At 40.1% G+C, this 21,095-nt stretch overlaps 1 protein-coding gene across 3 annotated transcripts in view; it reads right to left on the minus strand.

The window, feature by feature from the left end:
* The window catches only part of RFX3 (regulatory factor X3), a 230,499-nt gene that overhangs the window by 102,829 nt on the left and 106,575 nt on the right, over positions 1-21,095 (minus strand). For all 3 annotated transcript variants that reach the window (XR_008445484.1, XM_054032733.1, XM_054032732.1), the window contains exon 2: positions 18,786-18,910. Coding sequence is in view for 2 of the 3 variants with exons in the window: in XM_054032733.1 (XP_053888708.1) it covers positions 18,786-18,902 (117 nt within the window). In the remaining variant the exon portion in view is untranslated. The remainder of the gene's footprint in view (positions 1-18,785; positions 18,911-21,095) is intronic.

Genomic DNA, 21,095 nt, shown 5'->3' on the forward strand with positions numbered 1-21,095 from the left:
GCATCTCTGTCTCAATGATACATCCTCACAATCCTTTCTGCATGCTATGGCTGTGCTCTGAGATGAATATGAAGATTTGTTCAAATTTTGGTGGATGGATGTTTCTCTTTAGATAGATTACATGATCTATTTTAACTCAGCTCTATTTTAACTTCATGCCTCATACTACATTGCTTGTGTAGTATGAGGCAAGAAGTGGGGGCTAGTGCCAATCCCTTCTATATTTGCTCCCTTATATTTAACAGTGCAAAATAAAATAGGGGAGGGATATGAGTGGAAAATGGACGTGTTTGAGGAAATGTGGAATTAAGCAAATTCCTTAGCATACTTCTGTAGCAGTTAGCTACATCCTCTCCTTTTTAGCCTTATTTCCACTATTAGGGAAGAATAATTTGGCAGTCCACTGCAGCACACATTGTTGCCAGATTGGGTCCAATGTGCTCCCTGTTCTACTCATCATTTTTAGCTTGCACTTATATATACACAAAACTTCACATCTCTACTGTGCAGGACCAAGCTCTTTCTCTCTCTCTAAACAGACATTTAATGACTTTTATTCCCTGTGTGATCAACTGCATAATTCAATTTTGTGAATCTTTTCAAAGGAGAACAAAATAAATTAGTTTTTTCTTGCCGTCTTATTAACCTTCATCTGTAGTGTTTATGTTTACTAGTTCTAAAGGCATGTCTCTGGATCCCTCATTACTATTGAGAGGTGTCCTTCAAAGACCACATTATACTTTATTTCATTCTTCTCTATAGTACTACGGTTGTTCAAATAAAAAGTCTCCATTACATATTGGAAAACAGATACTAAAAGTTAAAATTTATTGCAGTCTTAATACTAGGAAAGGGTTATATACAAACAGGAAAAAAATAGAAAAAGAAGATAGAATCCAGACCTGAAAAAAACCCCATAAATTACTAAGAAAACCCAACATTTACAGGTATGTTAATACACAAAAACACTAAGTTGTGTGTAAGTTAAGGCTGTCCTATATTCAAAGAAACTACCAAACTCAGAGAATTGATAGGTAAGATCCCATGGGAAGCACATTTAAGGGAAAAAAGGTTCAGGAGAGTTGGCAGCTTTTTAGAGAGACATAATTAAAGGCACAAGAGCAAACTATACCAATGCATAGAAAAGATAGGAAGAATGGTAAGAGACCACCCTGGCTTACCCAGGCGATCTTCAATGACCTGAAACTCAAAATAGAGTCATACAAAAAGTGGAAACTAGGTCAAATTAAGAAGGATGAATATAAATGAACAACACAAGCAGGTAGGGGCAAAATTAGAAAGGCCAAGGCACACAAGATTAAGCTAGCTAGAGACATGAAGAGTAACAAGAAAACATTTTAAAAATACTTTAGAAGCAAAAGGAAGTCCAAAGACAGGATAGGACCACTACTCAATGAGGGAAAGAAAATAGCAGAAAACAGAAACAGTGTCTCAGGACATTCTCATAAGCAAACTAGTGTCATGTGGTCTAGATGAAATTACTATAAGATGGGTGCACAACCGATTGAAAGACCTACTCAAAGAGTAGTTATCAATGGTTTGTTGTCAAATTGGGAGGGCATATCTAGTGGGACCACACAGGGTTCAGTCCTGGGTCCAGTACTATTCAATATTTTCATTAATAACTGCAATAATGGAGTAGAGAGTATGCTTATAAAATTTGCAGATGACACCAAACTGGGAGGGTTGCAAGCACTTTGGAAGATAGGTTTAAAATTCAAAATGAGCTTGACAAATCAGAGAATTGGTCTGAATTCAACAAGCTGGAATTCAATAAAAAAATGCGAAGTACTTCACTTAGGAAGGAAAAATCAAATGCACAACTACAAAATGGGAAATAACAGTCTAGGTACTAGTACTGCTGAAAAGGATCTGGCTCTTGAAGTGGATGACAAACTGAATATGCATCGTCAATGTGATGCAGTTGCAAAAAAGGCTAATACAATTCTGGGGTGTATTAACAGGAGTATTGTATGTAAGACACAGGACATAATTGTCTCACTCTACTCAGCATTGATGAGGCCCTGCTGGAGTACTATGTCCAATTCTGGGCACCACAATTTAGGAAAGATGTGGACAAATTGGAAAGAGTCCAGAACAGAGCAACAAAAATATTAAAAGGTTTAGAAAACCTGACCTATCTGGAAAGGTTAAAATAACTGGGCATGTTTAGTCTTGAGAAAAGAAGATAACCTTCAAATATGTTAAGGGTTGTTATAAAGAGGACAGTGATCAGTTGGTCTCCATGTCCACTGAAGGTAGGACAAGAAGTAATGGGCTTAATCTGCAGCAAGGGAGATTTAGGTTAGATATTAGGAAAATCTAACTATAAAGGCAGTTAAACTCTATAATAGGCTTCCAAGGGAGGTCGTAGAGTCCCAATCATTGGAAGCTTTAAAAACAATTTGGACAAACATCAGTCAGGGATGGTCTAGCTTTACTTGGTCCTGCCACAGTGCAGGGGGCTGGACTTTATTTCTCAAGATCCCTTCCACCCCAACATTTATTTGATTCTATGAAAAGGCAGCCATGGCCAAAGTGTTAAATGCTTTTTTTGTTTCAGCTTTCACCAAAAAGGTTAGTCGTGATCAGATGATTAACATAGTGAACATCAGTATAAATGGGGTAGGATCTGAGGCTAAAATAGGGAAAGAACAAGTTGAGAATTACTTAGACAAATTAAATGTCTTCAAGTCAGCAGGGCCTGATGAAATACATCCTAGAATGCTTAAGGAACTGGCTGAAAAGATGTCTGAGTGATTAGCAATTATCTCAGAGAACTGGAGGATGGGAGAGATCCCAGGGGACTGGAAAAGGGCAAATATAGTACCTATCTACAAAAAAGGGAATAAGCACAACCCAGGAAATTATAGACCAGTCAGCTGAACTTTGATACCCAGAAAGATAATGAAGCAAATAAAAAAAAAAGATTTGTAAGAAAGATAAGGTGATAAGTATTAATCAATATGGATTTTTCAAGAACAAATCATGTCAAACCAACCAAATATCCTTTGATTAGGGTAAGAAGTCTTGTGAATAAGGGAGAAGCAATAACTGTGATATATCTGAATGTTAGAAAGGCTTTTGACACAGTCAAAAACTGTTGTAAACTCCTCAAATGTAGTTAAAGGTCTAAATAGGGCCAACTTGTATCCAAATTTCACAAAAAAACTATTTCACTTGTAAATATTAAAAACACGGGATTTTTATATTATTACATATCTCTTGGTACATGTACTGGGATATACTGGCCCTTTAAGAATAGATGGGGCCAGACGACCCCATTTCCAGGAAGCTGAAACAAAGATCCAGGAAATGGCCTTGAAGAGAGGAAGCAGTCCTGGGGAATTAGTAGATGGATTGGGTAGCAGAGGACAGGACACCATACCTTTACGGGACTAGGACCAGGAGCACTGTACTGTAGGGTGGGGAAACGCTCTCTTCTCTTCCAGCCAATTTAGAAGCGCTCTCTAGAGGAGGGCAGCATATAGACAGCCTTCTCACTCAGAATAAGGGAGAAGATGATAGAAGGAAGCTAGAGCCTGAAGGCTGAGCTCCAGAAAGAAACGGCTATGAGTGGTAACCCTGTGAAGAACAGATGCTGGCAGCAAAAGAGCTCTGTATGGGTGGCATAAGAGCCAGAAATAACTGTGAACTCTTGGGTTGCATTGCTGAACTTTATTTTTGAGACATTAATACTATGTGGAACTGTTTGTGGTCATTAAACCAGCCACAAGTGGTGAATGGTTCTATACAAAAGAAGGGCTTTGTAAAGCTCAAAAAGGGCCCAGGAGTGAGAAAGCTGAGGGAGGGCATTGCAGGGGGAGCTCTGGCCATGAAGTGGCACTCAGTAAGTGGAAGCCCTGTTACACTATGATTTCAAATTAGGAACAGCTCTCCCAGTTGAGTAATCTCAGTTCTTACTCACAACAAATAGTCACTTTGACTGTTACAAGGGATAAATTCCTGATTATTAATGAAAGTAGCTAAGGGAAAGGGCCTGACCAACAGGAGTTTAGAAAATTTATTCAAAGCTGTTAAAGTAATCTGGATGAATAGGTGATTTTTTTTATTATTATTATTTCTGGTGACCTAAATTTCATCTTAAAGCAACAATTACTATGACTAGCTATGAACATCTAGGATTCCAGTCTTGTTCAAGTTTTACCTAGTGTTTGGATGGTCTATTGCAGGGGTTCTCAAACTAGGGGTCGGGACCCCTCAGGGGGTCGTGAGGTTATTACATGGGGTGTCATGAGCTGTCAGCCTCCACCCCAAACCCTGCTTTGCATCCAGCATTTATAATGGTGTTAAATATATTAAAAAGTGTTTTTAATTTATCAGGGGGTCGCATCCAGAGACTTGCTATGTGAAAGGGGTCACCAGTACAAAAGTTTGAGAACCACTGGTCTATTGTTAACCCAGTTGATCACATCTTTTAATTGTGACACATGATAATAAGCCAAATTAGGGAAAGCTAGTCCACCCCACTTTGTAGGCTTATACAGAACTTTAGAACTCATCCTTTGCTTTTATGTATTACATGAATTTTAACAGCCATCCAGCCATGTTTTTAATGTCATGATAAAGACTCAGTTGCAGAATCAAATCACTGATGAAGATGTACAACTCAGAAAACATGCAGATTGACTTTTAGAGCCCAGGCTGACATTGCAGGGCTGGCAGTTAGGGGAAAAAAGTGTGTGAAAAAGGCAGAAATTTAATATGAAGTTATTGAGAGACAAACATGGAACTCCCACAATGCCATTTTTATAGGTTACTTTTCAGAAAAGAACTGCTTAAGTGCTTTTCGTAGTGAATTGCAATTTTATCTGATTTCAACAACTTTAACTCTTCTGGGAAAATATATCCACAGTAACTTTAGGGCAATGAACTTTGTCTGCTTGTCCATCACTAGCCCACTGTTGACACTATATAAAATAATAACAAAAAAGAATTTTCAGAAATCAAACCAGTGATTTTGGATTTCTTTTATCACTTATTTTCTATATTAAAATTTTAGATAAGGTATGTTTATCTAGAATGCAAAGAAATAGCTAAATAATAATGGAATTTCATATTTTAAAAACCTTTGCTTATTCTTGTTTTTTCTTTGCAAAGCAGAAGGTGCTAAATTGCATTGCTAAGAATTCTAGTGGGAATGTCTGAGAAATACATTAGAAAAGGTCTTGTGCATAAATATCTTGCTGGAAGACACATTTTCTATTTCAGAGTTTAAATATGCTGTCCTACTAAAAAGAACTGTTACAATAGTTGTGCTGTTTCAGTAAAACTTGAACACTCTTGTTGGTACTTGTCTCTAATGCAATAACTTTTAAAGACTGATGATTTCAGAGAATATTGTAAGCATCAGTGGGAAGAACCCTATTGATTTTGGTGACAACTGAAAAGGAACAATGGAAAAGTCTGATATCCATACTTAGTGCTGCAGGCAGAGTCGCATTCTGACATCAGAGGTAACTCAGCCAAATTATCACTCCTTCCCTCTCCAGGTTATTTTCATACTTAAGTACCATTGGTTGAAATGAGTCAATAAATTAAACAGCAGGTCAGGGCTGAAGTACTTTGACAGATTTAGGAGGGCACAGGAATTTCGGACTCGAATAGTGGGGGGCTGCTTCAGATCAAGAGCTATATTGGCTGAATAGGATTGAGGCTGGAGATTTGCATTTTGGCTCCATCCACTCTGTGCTCAGACAAGATCATTTATCTTTGCTCAGTCAAAACTGTTTTAGATCATCTAAACAGTACCAATGTGGTGCACTGGCAAGGGGACAGATGACCAAGCCAAGAAGTAGGGTTAAGGTTTAAGGTTAGGGTTACTGGAGGAAGTGAACGATGACAGCACTATGCTCTAAAACGGGTACAGGTATAGCGATAGAGACTGCATTCCTGCCTCTTCCACCAGCTCAGCCATAAGCACCAAAATAGGTGACTTTCTAGTATCTATGAAAGCTCAAAATTTAGGATCTACTGTCAATTACCCCTTCAGTTAAGGCACAAGGCTACCCCAGCTGAAATATGTCAGAATTTAACCTATGCTTCAGAAACCATCAACTAATACTTTGGAGCCATCCAGTTATGACTGGTTTCAGAGTAGCAGCCGTGTTAGTCTGTATCCGCAAAAAGAACAGGAGTACTTGTGGCACCTTAGAGGCTAACAAATTTATTAGAGCATAAGCTTTCGTGGACTACAGCCCACTTCTTCGGATGCATATAAGGAGGATGATAGAGAAGTTGCTGGCTGAACAACACCCCTCGTATCAGGATAGCATAGGATATTTTCAGGGGTGAAAGTAGGCTGGTACAGTGTACCGGTAAGAAGTGGCCGCCAGTACCGGCCCGTACGCAGCTGACATTAAAGCGCTATCGCGGCAGCGCTTTAAGGACCCTCCCTTGAAGCGCTGCCATGGCAAAGGACCCTCCTTGCCAGTGCTGCCACGGAAGCGCTTTAACGTTGTTGACCCTTCCCTGCCCCCCGGGCTGCCAACAGGGGGGAAGAGTGGGGAAGGGGAACAGGCAGCTGCCCTGGGGCAGCGGCTGGAGACCAGGGCCCTTTAAATCACCACTGGAGCCTCGGGCAGGGCGGGACAGGCAGTGCGAATGAGCTGGCTGGTGGATGCTGACCCCCCAGCCCTGCCCCTTCCACCCGAGACCCCACCCCTTCCGGGGGCCGGAGCTGGCCCCAGTACCGGTAAGTGCTTAATGTTACTTTCACCCCGGGATATTTTTGACATCATTTTTTTAATTTGGTTCATGTCCTGACATTTTAGATTTAGATATAAAGAAGAAACTATTCCAGGCTCTTGATGATTTGATAACTTTTAAAAATAAAAATGAGAACTTGTCAGAAACTTTTTGACACAGCTTTTTCTTTTTTTGGGGGTGGGGGGAAGAAGAGGGGATGGAAAATGCCAATATGTTAGAACTGTAACTTTTAGCAGAAAGTATTTGTTTTGATTAAAGTTTCATTAGTAAGATCAGGATGAGCACAGCTAGAGAGAAAACAAAAGAGACAGAGATCCAACTCAGAATAGCTAATATCCTAATGTTTACAGCACCCACCTAAGATCTGTGAAACCAAAGTTAAAGTCCCTGAACCAAATCAGGCAGAACAAAGACTTGAACTTGCATCTCCCACTTCTAAGGAAAGGGTTCTAACCACTAGGCTATTAGTTCTTTTTCTTATTAGTTCATGAAAAATTTCTAATGGTCTCAGTTTTATTCCAGTGGGGAAAAATTAATTTCAAAACTTTGAAATCTTTCATGAAATAGAATTCTTGTTTTCCAGTCAGCTCTAATTAAAACCCATCCAAAACCAAAATGATGCTCAGTAACATATCCTAACCCACATACATGGGCATGGGCTATCTTTTATTTAATGTTGTACAGTACAATAGTGCCCCCAATCTTTATAAACAAACAGATTAATAATTTAAAAAAAAATACTAACCTCCCCATGCAACTCAGTTGAGCCCAAAAACCTGCACATACATATGACACTTGTAGAATGCCCTGAAGGTAAACCAATAAGGACTATTTCAAATCAATATTGAGGGACCCTCATGGACAAAACTACACAAAAGCAGCTTCCGGTAGAGATCCAGCTTGAACACGTCTGCTCATTACAACTGCAGTTGTATTACCCAGGAAAAAAAGGGAGTCTCAAGTAAGCAGATGCAAAGCCAGTAAGATAATGTTAACATCTTGTCTGAGTGAAGAATGTCAAATGGTTGTCCCACCATGCAGATAATATTTTTGTTGCCATTTTCATGACGTTAAACAGCAGACTTAAATAAATAAACAAACAAATAAATAAATAAAAAAGATGGGTTCCTGGCCTCTTAACCTGGGTTTCCAGGAAGATGTTTATTCCCTCATAGATGAAAAGGGTTGTGGGGTGAAAGAAAAGCTGACAGGAAAAGCATTGCTGTTTCCTATCCCGCCTCCTCATTAATGCAGGGTATGGTAGGTGCCGTCCAACTCCTATCTACTATGCTGAATCCTGGGCAGGCTTCCCCCTCCTCCATAATGCATGCAATTTGGCTGCCTACACCACCTCTCTTGGCTGCCATGAGGGAATCCTATATTTCTATTGGTGACAATGGGAGTTTTGTCTGACTCAGGAGCCCTGAATAGGACATTTAAAAGAGTCATGTTTATTTTGGCTCTGTGCAAAAAAGGATGTATAATATCTGAGAAAATGAGATACTAATTTGCTGTCTGCTCAGTATAAAGGAGACTTTAACACAAATACAGCTCCAGGAAAAGGGCTGTCAGTTTCACCTTTTTATTTAACTATCTCCCTCTCCTTCAGAGAAATAGTATTTCTCCAGGAAACACGTAGAATACATTTCGCAAGGACACATCACTACACTATAAAAACAAACACTAAGCAACACAAGCATGAGATGTCATTTAAGAATGATATAAATACTACATAAATGTGGGAAGATAATAGTTTGCTAGACAAATGAAATGCTGTAATCAGTTTTAATTTAAAAAACCCTAATCTAAACAGTATCATTCACTAAAAAGAACAGTTATTTATATCACCATAAATGTAAATTTACAGAAGTTTCTGCTTACTCAAACATAGCACACCATGTGATGTATTACTTTATTTTCTAATAAAATTCAAAGATGCATTAGTTTTATTAGAAAATAGCAATTCTCTTTAAAAATCACCATATCATATACATACTTAATGAACCAAATATAGATTCACTGATGTATCTTTAGCCTAATTGCCACAAAGTGAATATTCTGATTGATTTGTATATATCCAGGATTTCTGAAAATTGTTTTCATTTATCAACACAGAAAAAAAATCCTTGTATATTTGAATTTATATCTGAAATAAAACTAAGTGCAGCAAACTCTCAGTAAAGAGCACCTAGGATAACTGCATAGGGTATATCATCTCCCTGTGTCTGTGCATGGAGGGATATCTGTGTTCATGGATAAGCCCATGACAGCCCACACTGTTAACCTCCATCTTTTTCCTCCTGTAGCCAGTATTGCCAACACCAGGCCTTCAAAATTAATAAGACCACTCTGTGAGCTGGTGCAACAGCACCCCGTTTGGTTAGACGGAGTATTGCACTGAGTTTGCTCGATTTGGTGGGGCAGTCAGTCAGCTCCTCTTGCCTGAGTCTCTATGGCAGTCCCATTCTGGGCTATGAAGGGTGCTGATTTCAGTCCCTCTGGGGTGTGTGGATTTTCCTCTTATATTTGGCAAAGTCAGCTGGTCCTGGTAGTCAGAGGATCTGGAAATCCCTTTGGTTTTTAAGTCTCTGAGTGGTCTGTAGGGGAACTCAAATTTATGTAGGCTTCTCCGGCCTGTAGACCTGATCATGCCTTCTCTCGGTAATGTCTCTGGGCAGCTATTCAGCAGCTTGCTGGCACGAGTTTCCTTCTCCAGCCTGCTTGCTCCTCTGGCAGCCGCCCTATCCCTCTGCTTCTCAACTCTTTTATTCTCCAAGCTGTTGTGAGGTTGCCAATCAGTATTGGCCAGTAGTTCCTCCCCTTAACCATTTGTTTGCCAGGCCAGCATGGGGCCTATACACCCCATGACACACACACCTCAAAAAAAAAAAAATCACAAGAATATCTTAAAATCATGAGTATTTAAAATTACATTTCTTTTTGCCTGTCTTCTCATTACTTTCAACTTTAGGAAGAAGATGCCAGCTCCCAAAGTGAGTGTGAGGTCAATTTTCAACCTTAACCCCATTCTCTCGCACTCTCTCTCACACACAGGCCTCTTGATTCACTGTTCAGAGAGGACTCCACTTACCCTCTCAATTCATAGTATGTGGGAAGCATCTGTTCTATCCCTCCTATCTATACTGGATATGCAGCTGCTCCACTTAGATTCTTGGTCTATGATCCTTCACAGTCTCCTGTCCACATTTACATTTTGACGACTCCTCTGCTCACACATCCACATCATTTCTAAATTCTGCCACTTCTTTTTCAACAGCTCCAGAATCTGTTCTTTTCTGTTTCCCAACACCGTAAAATCTCTTATTCACGTTGTCTTTACATCCTGTCTGAATTACTGCAACTTCCCCAGGCTCTGGCCTCCCAAACACACACATTGCCTCCCTTCAGTCTATACAAAATGCTGCCACTAAACTTATCTTCCTTGCCAATCAAGTTAATCATGTAAATCCCCTTTTTAAATTCCTCCATTGGCTTCCCATATGATAGCATATCAAATTTAAGCTTCTTGCTAACACCTTCAAAGCTACATAACTCTGTCCCTCCTTGGTTATCCTCCCTTGTCAAGGTTTGTATTGTCTATGTCCCCTGGGCTCTGCCACATCTCCCACCTATGTCTGGTTATTTGTCACATTTCACAGAATCACCTCTGTACCTTCTTTCATGCAACCCCCTATGCATGGTATGACCTCCCTGAGCTCATTTGCAAAGCCGTTTGTATGTCCGATGGATTGCAATATGAAAATACACATTCTGGAGATCAAGAGCAGTGTAACAGTCTTTCAGGTGTAGGGTTGGGATGATTATTGCTAAATTCCATTCTGAACTTGCCCCTTTTGATGTAAATGGTCAGTGCCCTGAGATGTAGGATAGATGTAGGATATTCTTGGGAATAAGGAAATACCTGAAGTAAAATCCTTTCCTTTTCAGGTGGTGTGGTTCCTGCGCTATTGCACTGAGAGCTAGAAGTGATTGTACTCCCTGTTCTAACCTGCTGTTGTGAAAGGTGCTCCTAAATAGGGATGGGGGGGAGGGAGAAGAAGACAGAGGGTAGAATAGGGAGTGATATTGCACTGTATAACACACTACACAAACTCTTTTATCTTTGGTCTATTACTGTAATGCAGAAGTCGTGGAAGTGAGACAGTCCATCCTCAACGGGAGGAGATAGGTTAGAAATATCTGAAGTAACTGGTAAACTGCTTCCAGGCATTGAGTCAATTTTGTTGCCTGGAAGATGAGGGAGGCAGGGGCAATGATATGTCAGTTAATGATAGGCTTCTTCCAGAGAATTTTTGCAGCTCCCTGAGAAGTTGTGTGAACCTGGATTGATGACACACAGGCTGCTTTTGGTACATTTGAAGTGTTTGCATTTTGGGGCTGGTATGTATACTCTCAATGAGCATTGCCCTAGAAGATCATGGAATAAATTACAACCCTCAAAGGGCAAGTCCTCAATAGTCATTTGTAATTCTCTAGGGATATCACAGGAGAACCAAGAGTATCTGTGCATTAGTATAGCTGTTCCCATTGATTTAGATGCCGTATCAGCTGCTTACAGAGCAGTCTGCAATTATGTTTTCACTACCAGCTGTCCTTTAAGATGGACCGAAACTCCTCTTTAGAGTTTATAAATAAATTTTTGCATTGTATTATAGTTTATGAAATCATACCTGGCTAATACCTCTCAGTAATTAGAAATCCCCATCTGCAGCCTAGAGATGGAATAACATTTTCTGCCAAAAAGGTCTAATCTTTTAGGTTCCTTATGCTTAGAGTAGATCCTAGCTGAGTCTGGCAAGATCTCATTTGCAGCTGTAGCTACAAGAGATCCCAGAACTGAGTAAATATAAGGTTACACAGACCCAGTGAATAGTACCCGGTAATGTCTGTCTGCACATTTCAAAGTGCGACCCAGTGAAGCTGGTATCTGCCACAATATTTTAGCAAAATCTAAAGGAGAGCTAGACATCCTAGTACCAAATGTGCAAGATGTCCAATAATCTATGTGGCCTGTCCTGAACTTCATCCACAGGGATCCCGAGTGTCAAGGCTACTGTCCTCATTAACTCCTGAAAAGCCTTGTAATCATCAGGAGTAGATGTTGAAGTTTCTGGAATTTTAAACAGAAACTATCAAAAATACTAAACCAAACCTCTTACCACTAACTAAAAACTATCTAACTATTTACACTAATATTACAAGACAAATGATAGTATACCAAGAGACGTGATAAGCTCTGCCTCTTAACTGTGGGCAGCGAGAAGCAACTGGAGTTGGTTGGTGCAGCCCCACCTTTTATGCCCTTGGCTGCAGGCACAAGGGTTGGCAGGGCACATGTGCCACTCCAACAGGTACCACTGACTAGAAAAGACTCTGGCAACAGTGCAATATGTATATGGACAATCACTCAAAGAAGAAAGGTTACTTACTTGTACAGTAACTAGTGATTTGTCCCGATGGGTACTCCACTTTAGGTGTGTGTGTCCCCATATCGTGCTAGTTCTCAAGGTACTCAAGACTGAGTCACCTTGTTACGCCCCTGCCTCCAGCATGAGGGAGACTTGCTTGTGTTTAACTGGGCATCAGCTCCCTGATATCACCAGACTGTTAGCTACCCAAGCTCTATCCTCTGAGCTATGTTAGCCCTGCCTTTGCCTGCCAGATTAACAACAGGGATACCCCAGTCATTAAGCCCATTTCAAAGCATTCCTCTGTAGTGTCCAGCCCCTTTTCCACAGAACACACTCAAAAATTCTGGGTCTGCTGTCCCTAGGGGAGCAGTGTATACACCAGCTTGTATGATTCAGTTTGTACTATCAGCTCCTTGTTTAATATCACTGCACCAAAACAAAGTAAGTGACAATAATGGAAACAAAAGGGTTATATATAAAACAAAATCATAATATGCTTTCTAGACCCTAAGCTTAACAGGCTAATCTCCTGTCTAAAGAAATTTATCTCACCCCAATTGTCTTCTTCAGCCTTTTCAACCAAGGCTGGCTGAGATCACATTTTCATGAATGTAAATGCACTCCCATTTACTTCCTAGGTGCAGCATGACAGGGTGTCTTCTCTGTTCTACAAATATAGAATAGTAAACCCCTGAAATGTATCTCCAGGTAAGGCTCTCTTCCTCTGCTGTGTGCTCTTCCTTGTTGACTTCATAGCTCTCTGTTGATTTCATATGTAAATGTGCCTCCATTGTGTTAACTTACAATGCTAAAGCTACATTCTGACAGAGAGACAGGCAAATAAACATCTTTTATCTGACAGGAAACCTGTTTCTCTACCTCTGCTGTGATACAGAATCTAAGATTTTCAGTATACATGCACATAATTCCTTATATTGTATCTGTACCTATATTTCACAATGATATTAATGACCAATGTGACTCTGGTTTTCATTTAAGACCCCACATGACATTCTTTGATGAGCCAGAATGTACATACCAGAATCAGGATATTCTTACAACCCCCTTGCCAGTTCACACTGAGGGTTTCATGAATCACTACTCCTCTGATCACAGGTTTTTGGTAGCAGGGGAAGGAGGGTAAGTAGTAGAGCACGCATAGTGACAAAACATCTTGAAGGCCCAGCTACTTTACAAGTAAGTAACCTCCCCTTCTCCTTCAAGTAAGTGTCTCTATGTGCGCTCCACTTCAGGTGACTGTAGGGTGACCAGATGTCCTGATTTTATAGGGAAAGTCCCAATTTCTGGGTCTTTTTCTTATATAGGCTCCTATTACCCCCCCACCCCCTGTCCCGATTTTTCACATTTGCTGTCTGGTCATCCTAGGTGACTCCCAAAGCAGTGTCCACATTAAGGGGGCAGGTGCTGAGGAGTCCTGCCTAATATATATTGGAGAACAGTCATCCGAAAGGCTGCATTAGAGCTGGAAATATACACTGCAGGGTACTGCTGGAAAAAGGTATGAACAGATGAGTAGGTGACAGGTTTACAGATATCTATGATGGGGACATTCTTGCCCAAAGCAACTGAGGTGGATAGTGCCCTAGTGAAATGGGTTGTCACCCTATAGGGAGGATGCACTTTTCAGAGTTTGCTACAGGCCAAAATGCATCCCAAAGCCCATTTTGGGCAGAAATGGGGTTCCACTAATTTTGTCTGTGAAAGATACAAAGAGCCTAGGAGAAACTCTGAAGGGTCTAGTTCTTTCTAGGTAGAATGCTAGTGCCCTCCTGGATTGTCTTTGGGCAGAAACAGGGGTTCTACTGATTAAGTCTGTGAAGGACACAAAAAGCATGTTCTTTCTAGGCAGAACACTAGTGCCCTCCTAACATCCAGGAATTGCACACTGGTTTCTTTCCTAGAGTTGTGCAGTTTAGAGTAGAAGATGAGTTACTGAATGTCCTGGTGAATGTGGAAGTCTGGGAGATCTTGGGGAGAAAAGGCACATGAGGACTCGAGGACTTTCTGTAGAATAAATACCAGTTTGTTTAGGTAATATTTTTCAGGCATAGATGGTTCTGAGCCCATCCTGAAGGCATCCGGAATGTAATCAGGTGTAAAGTGTCACAAATGTACAGTCGCAATGTGATCCAACAACTGAACGCAGGTTCTCGCTGTTTTTTGAGGACTTAACTGAAGCTCGGAAATGAGATTGGACATTATGACAAATCTGTCTGACAGTACGTGTGTCCTGGTAGTTTAGGAGTTCAGGGTGGCCCCAATTAACTCAATACATTGGGTAGGTATCAAAGTGGATTTTTCTCTGCTGAGTGTTAGTCCCAGTGTATTGAAAAGAGGTAGGGCCTTTTCAACTGCTGATTGTACCTCATTGTAAGAACCATCTTTGAGGAGTCCATCATCTGGTAAGGAAAGACAATCACTCCTAACTATTCAGCTGGACAGCCACCACTGACAGAAACTTCATGAATACTCTTGGGGCAGTAGAGTGCTTCAATGCCCATCCCGCCTTCTTCTTGGGCTCCAGAAAGTATTTGGAGTAGAGTCTTTTTCCAGTAAGGGTGGGTAGAGAGGAAGGATGGAGTTGAAGTGAATGGTATAGCCTGATGTGACGACTTCTACCACCCACCGGTTCAAAGTGATTCATTCCCATGGGTGCATGAAATCGGAAAGATGGTCCCCATAAGGCAGGAAAAGGGAAGTAGAAAGGTGGTGGAGTGCAAGATCCAGATAATGAAGTGACTTGTGGCTCTCAACCAATATATCAAAATGGTGGTTTGATGCAGGTTGGTAGCTGGGCAACCACAGAGGTGGAACCTACGTCTTTTCTTGGATGGTTCTATGGCCCTTTATATATTTGAAACTGCCACAGACAAGAGAAGGTAATGAGGCCTTGGCAACCAGTTGTCCTTCAGCGATGAGTGCCTGGAACCGGTCTCTTTGTTATTGTGGAAGATATTCAATAAAATGAGTGAAATTTATTATAGTTTGTGTAATTATACTGAGCAATTACATCTTGGTAATTTGCTACCCTAAATTGTAATAAGGCTGAGGAATAACTTTAATGACTGAAAAGGTCCAGCCGCTTATACTCTTTATCATGTGGACCTGGAACCATGCTGTTTGTTTCATTCATAGTATCAACCACCAATCAATTCAGGATAGTCAAATAGGTATTCTGTGCCACTGGAGTGAATATTTCTTGTCCGTTCTCTTCCAAGTGGGTGGGACAGAGGCAGGTGTTTAACACATTGTTCCTGATGGCTCTAGCAAGTCGTCATTTCTTGACAAGGCCATCCTGCCCTAGGAGGTGGTATGAAGGATTTTCACCAGGCTATGCTGTGACTCCTGTACCTCTTCCAGAGGGATTTGCAGAGACTCAAATATTCTTTACATGAAGTCTTGGAAAAGTTTGAAGTCATCTGCATAGGAATGTGGAGGAAGCATTACAGCTTCATCCGGTGAGGAAGAGGACTTATTAGTGGGTGGTGTTGCCTTTCTACCAGCCCACAGTTCTTGGTTAGAGAAGGGTAGAGATGAGGGGGGGGGTCCCGAGGAACAAGTGGCTCTCTCCCCTGGTGGTCCTTCCTCACAGAGTGTGCTCTTATAATACTGGTCTCCATATGCGGCCCAGGACTCCAGAAGGGACACTGAGGTAGGGCATAGGGGAAGGACAATGAACCCCAAAAGAGGTTATAGCAAGGAGGCTGTTCAGGGACTCACATGTGTCTGGTTCCTGCTGACCCTCTTTTCAAAATAGACTTCTGGGGAGGAGGTCTGAATGGGAAGATGATGGAATCCTGAATGGACATATCCAAGTCAGAAAAGGTGTCTTCCTCTGTACTGGCTGGCACTGCATGGCTGGTTCAGAGCCATATATTACCATAAGTACCGGATGAAGCTGCACACCAAGAGACTTTTCAGAGCAGGGAGCACTAAAAGTCTTCTTAGTCAGTGCAGGAAGCTCAGTACAGGAGGATCTTGGACCCTCAACTATATCCATACCAGGATACAATGTCTCCTTGCTAACAGATTTCTGAGGCTATTTATCCCTTTTCTTCAAAGCCTCTCTATCAGGAGGCGTATGTCTCATCTTTTTTGAGGACTCTGAGCTACTCTCTGGAGATGCTCCATGGTTCTTGCCCCCTAGAGTGGAGCGATGGAAGTTGAAGGGGTGCTCTAGACTAGTCAAACCTGCTGAACAGACAGGGCAGTCAGGCCCCAAGTTGGAGGAGGGTCTCATAGAATGCTCCATGAGGAGCAGCTTAAGTCTGTCCTCCTTCAGTTTCCTGGATTTGCTTCCAAATCCAATGCAGATCTTGCACATTGATGGGATATTTATCTCCACCAGATATTGGAGACAACTAGAATGAATGTTGTTGAGAGGTAAATACCTTCTATGGGTCAGGTAGCATTTAAGACCAAGGGTTTGGGGCATAATCATCAAGGAAAAAAAAAAAAACAACACCTCAAACAAAGAAAAAGGCTCTAAGTGATGTGGGAAGCCTGACCTCAAAAAAATGAGGGGACCCTCTGGGGGGAAAAAAACAAACAAAAAAAACCCCACAAAAAGTGTGCAGGTAAGTTCAAAAATAAAATAAATTTAATAACAAATACCATAAAAATAAAAGATTTAGGCAAAGATATCTGGCTAAGACTAGAGGTACACTAATCCATGGACACTCCAGAGTTCCCTTTCAGGCAGTGGGCAGCTGAGAAAGAACTGGAGCAGCGGCAGGTCTGCCCTGCCCTCAGATAAGAGCAAGCGGGTGTACAGAGCACAGGTAGCACGGACCATGCAGATACCACTACCAAAAATCTCTCATCTGAGGTGCACATGCACACCTAAAGTGAAATAAATAGGAATAATTACGAAAAGAAGAATGAAAGTTGATAGTAACCTGCAAAATATACAAACTCATGTATTGCTACATGGCTGCAAAAAATGGACCAATTGTGATTTTCAGATCCCTGCATACACTAAGGCATCACATCAGAGCAGGCAGATAAAAGTCCACTGCAACCACACGTAGATTATTGTGTTCTGTTCCGGACACCACGTTAATAGAAAAAAAAAATGGAATAAGTATAAAAAAGCTACACAATTGATGATAGAGCTAGAGGGATTAATTTATGAGGAAAAATTAAAAGAACCAAATACATACTATACATTGGCTAAGCAATAGCTAAGAGCAAGAAGGAGACAGAAAAACATAACTATCCACAAATAATGAAGGATCTAAACACTAAGGCCCCAACTCAGGAAAACCACTTTGAGACATTCTTAACTTTAAAACATGCTTAAGACCATCCCTATTTAACAAAGCATGTAAGTACACACTGACATCCTATTGACTTCAATGGGACTTAAGTATGTGCTTAAGTGCTTTGCTGAATACAAGTGATTTTAAGCATGTGCCTAAAGTTAACTCTGTGCTTAAGTAGTTTTGCTGAATTAATATCCTAGAAGGGAACAGAATTATTCCATGTTATACATAGGAATATAAGCAGAAGTAATGGGATGAAATTAGAAGAGAGAAAGTTAGGTTTATCAAGAAAAACTGATCAACAATGAAAAGTATGAGGCAAGTCAACAATGTCACCTGGGATTTTAAAACTAAATTTGACAAAATATTAGAAACTGTTTACTCCTGGGAACAAGATTGCATCGGCAAGAAAACAGACTGCATGATCTAAAAGATCCTTTACATTTCTAATGTCTATGATTCTATAATTATTTAAAGACAGTTCTCAGTGCAAGATAACATCAATGTCATCCACAATCCCCAAAACACTCATGACAAAATTCTGATTTATTTACATGTATGAGGAAAAAAAACCTTGGACACTATTTTAAATATAGGGCACAACTCTTGCACCCAATTACCTATTCCCCAAAATCAGGTCAATTTACACTGTAGATCTTGCACAGATTCAGCTGCTGAAATGAATTCTAGAGTGGGTCTTTCAAATCAAGGGTGTCATCAGAGTTTAGCATACAACTTCCTAACAAGAAAAACACTGCCGAACACTGCATGTTCCTTGCCCAGTACTCTTCATAGGGATTGTGTAAGAATCTTCAGGAAGGCTAGAATAGAGGTGAAAAGTAATACTCGTTTTGCATTTATTTTACACTGATTCATGGGGTGCGGGGGGAAAGGGGAAAGAATCTGGCCATTAATATTAGGAATATTTTCCTTATTAACCTTTCAAATAAATTAATTTGAATATTTAATCATTTAAATTAATGTTAATATAATCATGTAAAATAATAATTTATCTATTACTATTTGAATATATAAATATATACACACACACACACACACACACACACACGCACACACAAGTAGTAATAGATACACACACCTCTGATAAATGTCTTGATGATCTTATTCAAGGAATAAATCCTAGAAACAATGTGTATTTTTATGTAGCTTTTTTGATTTTAGCAAAATAAAATGGATAAAAACAGGCAGAAGAGTTCATTTAGCAGACCTATATGAAATCAGTCCTTCATTATATTTGAGGAAAGGCACAGCTGTGACTTGACTTTTCATGTTTTTTCCAAGACTAACAGCCACCTACCTGCTGCTGTACTGGTACTTGCTGTACTACCTGCGTGGGCACTGCTGCCTGGCCAGCCACAGATGTCTGTAAAGTCACTGTTGAACCTGTGTCCGACACAGTCTCTGATGTCTGCATCGTGGTCTCTGAATAAAATTAAAATGTAAAATCAAGGTTACCCCATGAACTTTTTTGCTTGTTGTCACTTATACTTATGTTAATCTTAAAAAAGAGTAACATTTGCCCAAATTCCAATCTGGGGATTAGCTAAAAGATTTCCCCCCCTGCCATCACATGGCTATGTGCACATTTCTTCCGCCCGCCCCTCAGCTGCTGTATCCTAAAATATAAGGAAATGTGTACGTAGTGTTATACAGGTTATTGCTCTACTTATGGCCTGCTGCACAGAAACAAAAACTGAGAACAGAGTACTTCAAGCGTTAGATGCCAACAATAAGTAATTTTTCCTAGTTTACCTACCAGCCTGCTTTATAACAGTGTATGTTAGTTCAGTAGCAAGGTGCTTTTGAACCTATTTACTGCTGTGAAGTAAAGAACTTTTAGAGAAATTAACCTGATTCTTCTCCACTTGTCATGGGATAAATTAGCTTCAACCCCATGAAAGTCATTGGAAGTTACGCCACAGTAAAACTCATTTGAGAGGAGAATCAACCCCTATATCTTTGCATAATAGTTAATTCTGGACACTTGAAGCTATCTATACAGCAGCCATTATAATTAGTCCTAGAAACTGTATTTTCTATTTCATTTTTATTTAGCCAGTATTAAACATGCCTTCTTATAAAGCCTCCCCAATAACCACTGTATTGAACTGAACACATCAAACACAATTCCTATTGACTGTCCTTAATTCTAGAGAACTGTAAGTAATTTCTACAAAAAGGCATTTTTAAATGACGGTGTATCCCAGATAGTCAGTTTTCAGAAAGTACTGACATAAAATGAACAAAGTATATTGAAAAAGTTCAATGAGTAAAATATGTAATACCAGATTTTTTTTTTTTTTTTTTTACTTTTTTCTTTCTGAAGAGTCGCCATGTGGAAGGGATTTCCCCCCCTAAGAATGCAGGCTCAAACACTCACATATTTAAATATTTAGGGGCATCTTCTGCTCTCACTTATGCCCCAAATATCTCTATTATTTAATAATCTTAATGAATAGAGATGTATCTGACTTATTTGTAGTCTGTGATTCAGGCAGGAAATCAATCATGAAGGAACAAATCTGGAGACTTAGAAATGACTCAGTACTTAGTCTGTAGCTGATTCAGGTAATTTCTTAAAGCCAGTTATTTCTTGCTTCAGATAAGTTATAGTATAAACTGTCTATAGGCAAATGCAAAATTATACATCTAGGAACAAGAAATGCAGGCATACCTACCAAATGGGGGTCTCTATCCAGGAAAGTATTGACTCTAATACAGAATTTATGGGTCAGAGTGGACAAGCAACTCAACATGAGCTCCCAGTGCAATACTATAGAAAAAAGGGCTAATGTGATCCATGGATGTGTAAACAAGGGAGTAGTAGGTAGCAGTAGGGAAGTGATTTTACTTCTGCATATAGCATTGGTGAGACCAATACTGGAATACTACCTACAGTTCTGGTGTCCACATTTTTTAAAGGATTTTGAAAAATTTGAGAGGTTGCAGAAAAAAGCTACAGAAATGATTCAGCGGCTGAAGAAAATGCCTTACAGCGCAAGACTTAAGAGCTCAACCTGTTTAACTGATCAGAAAGAAGACCGAGAGATGACTTCATTACAGCATATAAGTACCTTCACAGGGAGAAAATACCAGATACTAAAGGGCTCTTTAATCTAGTGGATAAAGTCATAACAAGAACCAATGGCTAGAAGGTGAAGTTAGAAAAATTCAAATTAGAAATAAGACTTTATTTAAAAAAAAGAGAGCGGGATTAACCAACGGAACAAACTACCAAGGGAAGTGGTGGATTCTCCATGTCTTGACATCTTCAAATCCACACTAGATGTCTCTCTGGAAGACATGCTTGAGTCAAAACACAAGTTACTGGGCTCAATACAGGATAATTAGGTGACATTTAATGACCTGTGATATACCAAAGGTCAGACTAGAACATCTGACAGTCCCCTCTGGCCACAAACTCTAGAATCTATAACTAAAGTACTCTGACTGAGAAAAGGAATACTAGTATCATCACTATTAATAAAATACTTCCTTCACAAATCCAGACTATAGGATCTTCACATATGACTTCAAGCACTGGAAGCACTTCAAGAGCACACACAAACACACACTGAGCTACCATGGCCAAATGTTCTAGAGAACG

Source organism: Malaclemys terrapin, chromosome 6 (genome assembly GCF_027887155.1).
Source record: "Malaclemys terrapin pileata isolate rMalTer1 chromosome 6, rMalTer1.hap1, whole genome shotgun sequence".
NCBI lineage: Eukaryota > Metazoa > Chordata > Testudines > Emydidae > Malaclemys > Malaclemys terrapin.